Genomic DNA, 12,485 nt, shown 5'->3' with positions numbered 1-12,485 from the left:
GAGGAAACTGGAATCATTTTTATCAAGAGTCTTAAATCAATTCAAATATAAATGAATCTCTATAGCCTTTTGGCAATATCGAAAATCGCTTTGATTGTCATATTCTTTCACTCTAACATTCACCTTAAGCTATACAAGCGACGACAAAAGAGTAAACAAACGATTCGAACTGAAGCTCAAGAGAGTGTTTGTAAATATGGATCAGCTGAGTTGTGTGAGAAACAGCAGCAGCGTCATGGAGGTTCGCAGAGTCAGCCGGCAGCAGCACAGAGGCAGACCAGCAGCTCAGCACACAATTTAGCCAGCCACTGCACCCACGACAAAGGTAAGGCACGTGTTCGGAAGCTTCACAAGTTTTGGCGGCCTTTTTAATGATACACTGACTGTTCAGTGTTATGTTCTGTCCACTTTAACTCTGGCGGGAAAAAAATGTCATATCTCCATCTTCAGTGCCGAACTGAACAAAAGATTAACGTCAGGGTACAGTACTAATCACAAAGACGTACTATGGAAAAGACAGAGCCGTTCGATTTCCTTATTTAGCCATTGAACTACCGGGATGAGACTGCAGAAGGACGAATATCTTGCAAAGGTGAGGTGAACGAACTATAGAAACAAAGATACAATTAGAGTAACAGAGTGACAATCCAGAGATGGAGTGAGTGCGTCGCCAATTTAAGATCGGAATCTGGCACATGTCGAAGGAAACTGTTACAACTTGTAGGCTGGGGGGGTGATTGTTGAAATAACTTTTAACGCCGGACATGACGTAGGTGACAGTGAGAAACGAGAACATGGCCTTATGAAGCGGGGCGTTCTTCTTAAAGTTTTTACCTTGGTCTACATGATAACATTTTGTATCTGAATATAGACCCGGGACCATATTTTAGGTGACACAGGAGGCATCGGAGAAACCCATCCATAGCTATTTATTTTGCACTTTACACCTTAGTATTCTCGCGCGTTATATCAATTTATTACTAACGTACAATTGTAGCTCTCACTAATACCATACACGAGGTTACTGAAGTGTAACGTGAAGAGTAACTCGTACAGGAAGAGGTATTAGAGCAGTTTGAAAGCATATTCTCTCGCTGAATTACGTGTTCTGTTGTGGGTTCATTGCCGTAGCAGAAGAAACTGAATATGGATACATGAATTAAACACCAAAAGACTGGATTTGGGTACCTTTAGTAATTCTCGACTGGGACAGGAAGCAGTTTAAAGTTTAGAATTTTAAGTAGACTTTACCGATCTACCATAAGACCCGAAGACATGCAAAAACACTCCCACAAATACCACTACACCAGTCCTGTGTGAGACGGCTCAAGCATATATTCAATATGGATAATGTTAGAGCCGAAGCAGCAACTTGTGGAGGTGTACTGTATGGTACGTAGGATTAATAGGCATAAGGGAACAGGCTGTTAAAGCATATGCCCAGAGTCGGGGCGAAAAAATCTAGACGTAAACCGGGTAGGCGACAGGTTTACCCTGCTCCTGTCTTACAGTCCACAGTTTTCATTTCGGAGAGGAGTTGAGGGACGTGTTTATAACCAGACAGCGGAGATGCCATGCCATATCTGACCCACCAAGAGAAGGCACCCCTCACTAACACAGTATATGCATTAAAAGATGTGAGTAAAAGAATAGACAGTATCAAAGTGTAATACGAAAGATAAAACAAAATCGCTAAGGAAGAGACTCTTGACAGCCACCTATAAACCCTACAGAATACAAACCAAAATCTGCGATGGTAGATATTATACCCACATATTAAAACAGTGTATTTTGTGGGTGTAATTTCAATCACTGGAACTGTTCAAGGCAACGTAGGAGGAGTCGTATCACCCTTTCGTAAGCGATTTATTATGCACATTTACACCGTAACATTCACTTGTAGATGTTTCTGACATCGACAGACTTTACATCATACCTTAATAGAGCATACTTAAGTGCGATAAGGCAATAAAAATCGCTATGCAAGAGGTGCTACGAAATCTCCAAAGCCACTTAGAAAACAACCCTTGACCCCAACTCTGTGATATTTCAGGCAAAAATGGGAAGCGAAGCGCCTACGACAAGCAGCTTTTCTATATTCGCAAGACTCAAGAAAAGGCTGAGAAAAAAGACCGATGCTGAGAACAAGGATGAAATGAGAGAGTGTGAGAAGGGAGAGAAGACACAGGTAAAGGATGAGACGCAGCAAGATGAGAAGGATGAGAAGAAAAGGCGGGAGGAGCCAGTTCAAGGAGAAAAGGGTGACCAAGAAGAGGCAACAGTAGCCTGTAAGGAAAGGCAAAGCAGGTGAGTTTGATGTATTTACTACCTCCGCCAGCAGACATGGAGGAGATTATGTATTCATTCGTGTGTGTGTGTGTGTGTGTGTGTGTGTGTGTGTGTGTGTGTGTGTGTGTGTGTGTGTGTGTGTGTGTGTGTGTGTGTGTGTGTGTGTGTGTGTGTGTGTTTTTACCTGATTGTTCTTTCGTAATTGTTCTTACCTAATTGTTCTTTCGTAATTGTTCTTACCTATTTGTTCTTACCTAATTGTTTTTACCTAATTGTTCCTACCTATTTCTTCTTACCTATTTGTTCTTTCCTATTCTTTCCTATTTGTTCTTTCCTATATGTTCTATCCTATATGTTCTTGCCTACTTGTTCTTTCCTACTTGTTCTTTCCTACTTGTTCTTTCCTAATTGTTCTTACAGGACTAAGTCAAGCTCGTTGTGTCCCGTCTTTTAATACTACTTTATCACATTTTTCTTTAAAACTGTGAATGTTTTTGGCACACAAGACTTCTTCCGGTAATATATTCCACTGATTTGTTGCCCTGTCTGAAAAGCTGAATATTCACACCTTTCTTTAATCGTTTCTTATATGATTTCTTGCTGTGCCCTCTTGAAGATGACTGTTTAGGTACTATATAATCATTAATGCCAATCTTTTCTTCTTCAACACATTTATAGCATGATCATATTATCTGTTTTTCTTCTTTCCTCTAATGTTGCTAATTGTTGCTTATCAAGTCTTTCTTCGTAGCTAAGATCTCACAGGCTTGGAACTCATCTTATGGCTGCTCTTTGTACCTTATCAATCTTCTCAACATGCTTTTTCAAATGTGGGTTCCATACTAATGTTGCATATTCAAGCGTTGGTCTTATGAATGATGTAATTTACCATTTCTTCATTCATTTAAGTAAAGGCTATTCTCATATTCGCCAACAGGTTATGTATGTTCCTTACTTTTTCATTTATATGGTCTTCTGGAGAGTCTCTTACTGATAATTACTCCTAAATCTTCCTCCTTGTCAGATACCTGTAAACTGTTGCTCTTTAGTTCATGGTCCCAGTCAGGCCTCATTACACTCTTTCCAATGTTTATTACATGGCATTTTCTGCACTGAATTCCATCTGCCATTTATGGCTCCATTCGTATAATTTTGTTAGATCCTTCTGTAACTCCTTACATGAGTTCTCGTTCTTTATAGTTCTTTGTATTTTGGTATCATTAGCAAACATATTCATGTAATTCACTGTCGATGTTATTATTTATTATATATCATTTATATATACCAGAAACATGATTGGTGCCAACACTGAACCCTGTGGGACACCACTTGTCACCTTTCCCTAGGAGGAGCACTTTCCATTTAATATTGTTCTCATTTCCCTTTCTCTTAGAAAGTCCTGCATCCACTGCACTAGGTTCGTCTGGATATATAACTCCTTTGTATTCGTTTCCATATTAATCTTTCAGGAGGAACCCTGTCAAAAGCTTTTCCGAAATCTAAGAATATACTGTCTACCTGTTTACTCACCCATCTCTTTTTACTTTTGTTGTTGTTCCAATCGGATTGAGCCTGTGTATGTTTATATCCAAGGAATGGTTGTGGTTTATTGCTCACGTAATGCCACTCAGGCATGAGTGAGGCTGGTCACTCTCATCTTAAATGTCAGGACCAACTTGCCTAGCCCAGGGCTCCTACGCTCCTCAGGGAGCAACAGAGGACTGGGTGATGGATGGATGGATTATTATTATTATCATTATTCATATTATTATTGTTGTTGTTATTGTCATTATTATTATTTACTATTGTGTATGAGTGAGGTGGAGGGGAAAAGAGGGAGAAAGAGACCGAGGATGAGATGCAGAGATGGAGTGGAGAGGTATATGAGAGAGGGGAATGTCAACTGGGGGGAAGGCAGCGTAATGGCGGGGGGCAAGACGACAAGGGGGCGATTTATTTATGGCCACTCCTTACGGCATTAAGGCGCCTGGCAATAGATTGATAGATAATTATTATTATTATTATTATTGTTTATTACGAGCGAGTCTTTCGTCAAGTAGTGGCATTTTCTTACATATGAGCAACCCGACCCTGCCCAGCCCGACCCTATGACCGGTGTGACCGTAACGCTTTGGAGTAGCTTATATCTCAGCAACCACAGGGCCGATCACTGCGTGGTTTGCACCATATGATAGCCCAGTTCTTTAAGATTTGTTTTTAATAGGTTTCATCACACCCAGGCGGTGCACGTGGCACGTGACACGCACCAAGTGCAGCATGTCGAAAATCTTCAAAGAGGGCCACAGGCCAGGCAGTTTGTCGAAAAGGCATGAAACTTGGTAGGTAGATAGCCATCAATATCCTCTAGGCATCCTCGTGGTGTAAGGCCACATTTCAATGCTTTCGGATTTAAATAACCTCTCTCGTTCCTCAGGCGTTTTACTGGTCAGTAGTAGTTGTAATAGTAGTAGTAGTAGTAGTAGTACTAGCAGTAGTAGTAGTAGTTTTAGATTATTTATTCACCGCAAGAAAGCTTGTCTTGTATGCAAAGCGGGCTAACCCCTTCAGTTCAGTGGCGTGCTTTGTGCTTTATTCTTATTACCTCCAAACGATTTTATTCAGCATCATGATGATGTTGGACGCCACTGTGTTACTGGTTTTGTCTTCGTTCTTATTACTTGTTGTTATAACTGTATCATATTGCTGTTGTTGAGGCTGAGGTTGTTGTGGCTGCTGCTGCACACCGTCACAGCTCATATCCCACTGTCCACAGATATATCGATGGGTGGTGTGGGCGTGTGGTGGGAGTACTGGATGCTGCCAATGGACGTGTGGTGGGAGGGGTGGAGGGCGTGTGTGGGTGGTGGGGGGCAGCAGTCACCGCCCATCCTGTCCGCTCCATCCTCCTCGCCGTCCTTCTGTGCACCGTGTGCTCCCTGGGGCTGCTCAACGTCTGCCATGAAGAGAGATCGTACAAGCTATGGTTCCCAAATGACTCACAATTTGCTCGAGTGAGTGGTTGTGTTTCTTAATTTTCTTCGCCTTTACATCATACATTTAAAGACTGTATTTTAGGTGGCATATGGGTAAGGATATAACCATTAAACAAATGGATATGGGCATGTCACGTCCATACTAGAACAGACAATGGGTGGATAACAAGGATATATGAGTGGTAACCCAAAGATGGAGTGAGAAGAAGAAAGCCCACAGCCGTAGTTCGACCCTAAAATGCGCATGCGCCAGGAAATTTTTCACTTTTTTTTTTTTTTTTTTAGTTCATAACCCGGTTTTCACCAGCCATGAGTAAGTATGCGCACTAAGGGGTGAATCTGAATGGGTCGAAGGTGGCGGCCCCACCAGTTAGTTTTTTACCCCCCCCCCTCCTCCACCAGTTAGACTACCACAGAATGAAAAGAATAAACTGCCTAGGAAGACGTGTTACAAAATCTCCATTGCCACTCAGAAAACAGTCCTAAAATTAAGAGGACAAAGGTGTATGTGACCCTCGAATTTCTAACTGCCTTCATGGGACATTTGAATGTATCTGATTTGGCTATATATATTCTGTGACAAGTTATAGAGCGCATTCAGCAACGAGGTACACTTACGTTGCATTAAAACTCACCTATCACCTTCAGCTACTGAATGCTGACTGTGTGTGAGAGGCATAGAACGAGGAGATGGAATATAGTCGATCAAAAAAGTATCTCGCAGGTGGGGTACGATGATATCCTTGATGATCAATATAGTTTGCTGTGTTCGGATATGATTAATTTGTTACCAACTGAATGTGCATACGTTAAGTGCTGACTGGGAAATATTAAGCAAGAAAAATGGATGGCATCCTTAAGAAATAGTCTTTTAATGCTTGGTAGAATCAAATAGGATTTTGCAATTCGTCGTCTGTATTTTTTTTTCTTTCATATCGCGCCAAATGTGCACAGATACTTTTTTGATCGACTGCCAAGCCATCAGCTCCTATAACCCACCTGCTCCCATCATCTCATCTTTCTCGCATACAATTAGATATGCAAGCATTTGGCTAATGCTTCGCTTGCACTCAGAGGTCTTTCCTTCATTCTTTTCTCTTCCTTCTGTCTATGGATGACTCTACACTGAGTGACAATACAAATAGTTTCCTGTACACCAGGAAACCATTTATTACGCTGGGTGGTAATCATATAGCCAAATTATGGCGCCTGGTGGATTAGTGGGTAATTAAGGCGTTCCAGTCGGATTGAGCCGCTGCAGGTTTATATCCAAGGATGGTTGGGGTTTATTGCTCAAGTAATGCCACTGAAGCATGAGTGAGGCTGGTTACTCTCATCTTAAATGTCAGAGCCAACTTGCCTAGCCCCGGGCTCCTACGCTCCTCATGGACAAGGCAGACAGTCTAGCATTGTACGTGAATTATTCTGTTCTAAATGACTCTTTATTTACTCTGTATACTTCTGATTTTTTATTTCATTGGTTGTGCTTCTTACTACGACCATATTTGCAGGTACACTCTTGGGAGATGCAAAACTTCCAGCGGCAGCACCGACAGCAGGTGGTGCTGTGGACTGCACAGGACAACCTATTGACGGCCGCAGCCATGCGCAGTATGTGGCAATTTAGGCAGCGGATCCTCAACATCTCCGTCTCAGTTCAAGACACGACTGTCACTTGGTATAACATCTGTGCCACCATCCCATCCCTTCCGAGATCGGGCTCAGTTTCGACTACTTCTATATTCTCTACAACTTACTTGGGGAAGGATATGTGGAAACTGAAAACACTGCCGGCATGGGAAAAGTTACTGGTGTCAAGGGCAACCAAAATTATGAAAGAATCTTACTGTCCAGTGTTGGAGGCACTGCCAAGGATGTGTTATGAACGCAGTTTATTGGAGGTGTGGTCCTATGACCCAGCCATGATTATGAACCTCACTGACGACCAAGTAGTGCGGGATATAAATCAGGTACGAGCCAGTCCCGTTTTTGGTCTTCCAACTTCCTTCATACATTTTCTTGGTGGTGTAAAAAAGGATGCAACAGGAAGAGTGGTGAAGGCGAGGGCAGCTTTGCACACGTGGGTTACTACTCTTGATCACAATGTGTCAGATGAGTTGGACCTCTCCAATGGTGATATGGTTGGCAAAACGGCTCTAGCTTGGGAAAAAGCATTTGTGAAAGAGACGCTGCAAACACAAGTATCATCCGACCTTACACCTGTACCCAAAGCTGCACACAGTCTATGGATGGAAAGTGCTGCTGCCATGGTGGGCGACACAAAATGGGTGGCGTCAGGGTGGGTAGCACTGATAGTTTATGTGTTGGTCACACTGGGTCGCCCAGGACCTGCCTTAGTAGGAATCGTCTGTGTAGGCCTGGCAATAGCAACATCGTATGGGATATGCTCAGCACTGACTATCCCTTTCGTTACAATAAACTCACTCCTGTCTATACTGCTTCTGGGTCTAGGCGTTGATGACATGTATGTTATTGTGGCAGCTTGGGAATCTACAAACAGTGACGGGAAGGAAATAGCATGGGTGGGGAAGCATGCACTGCGAAAAGCTGGTGTTGCTATCACTTTCACCTCGCTCACAGATGCTCTTGCCTTTCTAGTGGGCTCCTCCACTAAGCTTCCTGCTCTACGCTGGTTCTGTATTTATGCTGCCACTGGTATTACAACCATCTACTTGCTTCAGGCCACTGTTTTTCTGGCTGCTTTGGCTCTTGATCAACATTACAAGAATGCGTCAGAATATGTCGTACCTCCGTTTCAACTTAAGCTGAAATGGGCATGGAAGAAAGCCATGCAGTTCTATGCTAGAATGTTGGTTCGACCCATGATGGCATCAGTTGTGGTTGTAGCAGCGTCAGTCCTGGCTGGAGTTGGACTATGGGGAGCATCTGGCTTACGTTTGGAATATCATCCCAAGTGGTTAGTACCTAAGTCATCTTACCTGCACCACTGGTTTGCTATTACAGAGAAAGAGTTCCCGAAAACAGGTGAAGCTGGTGTCGTGTACTTTGCCAATGTAAGCTTTCCAAATGACCTGCCTGACTTACATGCATTAGTTGCTGATCTACGTGTCTCACCTTACATCAAATATGTGGATGCATGGTTCTCCAAGATGGAAGAGACTTGGCACTTGGGTTCATCCCTTTCTTGGACAGTAATGCAAAATGCTCTAAGCATTTTCCTCCACACTCCCATGGGCGCCCACTACACCACTCACTTTGCCTTTCAAGAACCTTTACGTTGTGGGTATCCTATTCCTTCCTTCTCTGCCTTCAAGATTGGCTTTCAGTACCAGATGTTAAAATCTTGGGAAGAGCAGGCGGCTGCAATGCAGGAGGTGAAGCAGATTGTAGCAGCAGCTAACGTGTCTGGATATCGCGTTGTTTGGGCAGATGCATTCAATCAGTGGGAAACAGATAGACAATTGGCAAAAGAACTGTGGCAAAACTTGGGTGTTGTAGTGGGTGTGGTAGGGGTAGTGACAGCCATGATGGTTGGAGTAGGCTTGGCAGCTGTGTTGGTGGTGGTCTGTGTGGCAGCCACTTTGGTAGAAGTTGCAGCTCTCATGCACATATGGGGCCTCACTGTTGATACACTGACCACCATTGCTCTCGTCCTTGCCGGTGGTCTGTGTGTAGATTATGCTGCCCATATTGCCCACGCTTTCCTGGCCGCTGAGGGCAGTCGTCAAACACGAGCTCAGACGGCTCTGGGTAAGGTGGGGCCACCCATACTCAATGCAGGACTTTCCACGTTACTCGCATTTCTCGTCCTGGCACCCACAGATTCACACCTATTCCAAGCTTTCTTCAAAATCTTTACAGGGGTGTCAGTTTTGGGAATGCTACATGGTCTGATGGTGTTACCTTCACTGTTGGCCCTGTTAGGTTAATACGCTCATCCCACATTGCCGTTTCCTGCGAGACTTAACGCAGGTAACATCCCGCACTGTTTTCCTACCAAACCTAAAAAATCCCACAACCAAATAACATCCTACATTGTCTTTTCCTACTAAGTTTATAACATTCCACAGTGTTCTTTCTTACCAAACCCAATAATATCCCACACTGACTTTTCCTACCAGTTCCACTGCTTATACCAAACTACCCTCTCTGCTCTAACTTATTACCTCTGCCAAGAAAGTTGAAGGAGGTTATACATTCACCTGTGTCATCATGTGCAAAATATCTCGAAATGTTGTTATCGAATTTAAATGAAATTTGGTGGATAGGTGGCCGAATAGATTTTGAGGTGGATCTGGATCCAGATGCAGGAATAAATCGTAATTTTCAATGACTTCGGTAGAGGCATGAGATCTAAGATTCAGTAGCAAGGTAGACTAAGACCATGATTAAATGCTGATTATATGAGACAGTAAAAATATTCGTCTAGTAGGAAAGGGGAATTACAGCAGTAAATCTTCAATTTTATCGGTGCTGGAGGAGGTATGCTCTCTCCGGGTGTTTTCTAGTCTTTTAATAGGGAAGAGGTATTATAGAATTACATCTTAATTTTTATTGACTGAAGAGATATGCCCAATGAACGTTTTTTAGACTAGTATATTTATTAGTTTTCCTCCCCTTTACTTCCCACCAGGTTCACTCCAAACAATCCATATGTTCATACAACCTCAGCATTCCATATGTTCATACAAACCTCAACATTTCATATGCTCATACTTCATATGTTCATAGTCTCAACATTCCGTATGTTCATACGTCTACATTCCATATGTTCAAGGCAAGTGATGCCTTCTTGTGTTAACACTGCTACCTTTCTTCAAACGTTCCTCACTTCCCACTCTCTCCTCTCCCCCCCCCAAAAAAAAAAAAAAAAAATGCATGCAGAACTGAAAAAAAAAGGGAGGGGGGAGCCTCAGCCTATATACTCCAGATTCACGTCCAGATAAGCCTGGGGCCACAGCAGCTTCAGTCCTATCCTTATAAATATACAATATTACTGTATATACACACACACACACACACACACAAACACACACACACACACACACACACACACACACACACACACACATATATATATATATATATATATATATATATATATATATATATATATATATATATACAGTATATAAATATACATATTGTACATACATACATTTTCCTAAATACCGTATTCCCATTTCCTTTGCTCTTATTCTTAACTTTTCACATTCATGCCATACCAGAGTTTCACACCATATGTTAATATGGCCACTGTACAGTACTGTGGTCACTCTAACTTTATCTAAAATTGCCATCTCCCCATCCTAAATGCGAGTTTGCAATATGAATAACCCTAAAATATGGTCTTATCATGAAAAGTGTTATGGAAAAATGTATAGCCATAATACTGCCTTATATTGCCATTGAACCATTGAAAAAAAAAAAAACTGCAAAATAACAAGTCACTGCCAAGTTAAAGTGGGAGAATTACAACATACTTTCATGATATATTTTTGCAGCCTTCGTACTCAGCCCTGTTTCACATCAAGGCCTTCAGTGCACCACTACCTTTCTTTCTTCAGTCACTCATTCTACACTTCCTTAAATATGCGCTTCTTTCTTCCTGTTACTTCACTGAGAAACTTGTCTGTATCCTTGCTGGTTCAGGAGGGTTCCTAACACCTGTTCCCAAGCAATTCATAATGCTTATTACACCATGTCTTCCTCTTGTGTTATGTAAATCCTTCTAAGGTCACCATACTGTGCATAAATAATGTAGAAAATTATACAGTATTAATCAGACGTCCAAAAGTAAGTCCCCAAGGAGGAGGTGCTAGGACGCCTCCTTAACTGACGTCAATACGATCATTAGACTCTTCCATCGTTCAACTGTGTTCACGAGCACATTACACTGACAGCCACCTTCTCTCAACATCCATTTATTTTGTTCTCATCTACATTCACTTTCAGCCCATGCAACTCAGACGCATCTTGTGAATGTCCATTTGTGTATATTGTAGATACTGTATTCGTAATGGGTTATGCATTTATAAGCCAAATACCTACTGTACTCCTGATATGATAATCAGTTTTAATATAGTAAAATACAGCTTGAAATGCTCACTCTCATACAGTGCAACTTTCCACTTGATTTTTAGCTCCTTGAATCAGTTGACGTATTATCTGCTTTATTCTTGTTACCTCCTAACAGTTTTACTCAGACCAGGTTAAACTTAAGATTATAAGATATAGCCTTCATTATACCCTCAAATAAGAGATGTTTCCTAAGAAGAAAAAAGTTGCCTGAAGTTGCAACAATAAAATGAAAGACATCATTGACCTGAAGGAGACAATGCATCCACATGCAACTAAAAGATGACACAAATTTAGCAATATTGTAAGATATGACTTATGGTCTGAGCATAATTGTATGGTCTGTAATCACATGAACAGAAAGGAAGAGAACAGTGTATGAACTTATCTCCTTGAATTCAGGTGGCATTCTTTTCAGTTTACTCTTGCTGCTACCAGATGATTTTTATTAAACTTAGGAAAAACCTTTCATATTTAAGGGGTACTACATATATAAGCCCTATCTAACCACTCTAGTTCGATAAGTCTATCCTGATTCCTAAGCTAAATAAGACTGTTAGGAGATGGCAAGAAAGAAAAAAAATCTGGGATCAGGTACATAAAGGTACAGGGAGCAGTACAGTACTATACAAGCAGTCCTTGTTGTAGGGTAGGGATGTGTACCATAATATTACGGTACATCTTTGGATGCAGGGAAATCTCCAGGAGAGACTCAGTCTGTCTCTCACTGGTTCATTCCCATTGGCTTTTGTGACTTTGCAGAGCTTCATCACACCACACCACACCACACCACACCACACGGTACAACACACAACCTTCTCACCCCACACCACAAAAACACCCTCCTACATCAAACCACACCAAGAACATTAACTGAAGCACATCAAGTACTTCTGTTTTTGTTTCCATACAAATAGTACAGGACTGTAAAATGGAATAAATTGGCGAATCAGCTCTACAGGTATCAACGGAACTTTAATAGGCGTTTTTTTTTTTAATTAACTGTGGTCTTAAATGCCAAAAATCTATCTATCTATTGCCAGACGTCTTAATCGTGTAAGGGGTGGCCACAAACAAATCGCCTCCATGTCGCCCTGTCCCCCGCCATTTCACTGCCCTACTCCCAGGCTCACATCTCCCTCT

General features: G+C 41.9%; 1 protein-coding gene across 1 annotated transcript; it reads left to right on the top strand.

The window, feature by feature from the left end:
• The first annotated feature begins 2,155 nt into the window (after window positions 1–2,155).
• Window positions 2,156–12,219, top strand: LOC145391042 (patched domain-containing protein 3-like). The gene is made up of 4 exons (XM_080265774.1): window positions 2,156–2,307; window positions 5,063–5,300; window positions 6,794–9,183; window positions 12,105–12,219. The coding sequence occupies exons 1-4, from the start codon at window positions 2,156–2,158 to the stop codon at window positions 12,217–12,219; spliced, it is 2,895 nt and encodes a 964-aa protein (XP_080121900.1).
• The last annotated feature ends 266 nt before the right edge of the window (window positions 12,220–12,485 follow it).

This window comes from Coenobita brevimanus, chromosome 16, assembly GCF_032717465.1.
Source record: "Coenobita brevimanus isolate Jiangsu-jjx chromosome 16, ASM3271746v2, whole genome shotgun sequence".
NCBI lineage: Eukaryota > Metazoa > Arthropoda > Malacostraca > Decapoda > Coenobitidae > Coenobita > Coenobita brevimanus.
The sequence above is the reverse complement of the archived record's forward strand: the minus strand, read 5'-3'. Positions and strand labels throughout refer to the sequence as shown.

What these genes read in the sequence shown, in the direction of transcription:
- LOC145391042 (XM_080265774.1), top strand. Translation starts at nt 2,156, where the DNA reads ATGAGAGAGTGTGAGAAGGGAGAGAAGACACAGGTAAAGGATGAGACG. An exon ending in TGTAAGGAAAGGCAAAGCAG is followed by an intron (nt 2,308 to 5,062) that starts GTGAGTTTGATG and finishes CACTGTCCACAG; the next exon opens with ATATATCGATGGGTGGTGTG. An exon ending in ATGACTCACAATTTGCTCGA is followed by an intron (nt 5,301 to 6,793) that starts GTGAGTGGTTGT and finishes CCATATTTGCAG; the next exon opens with GTACACTCTTGGGAGATGCA.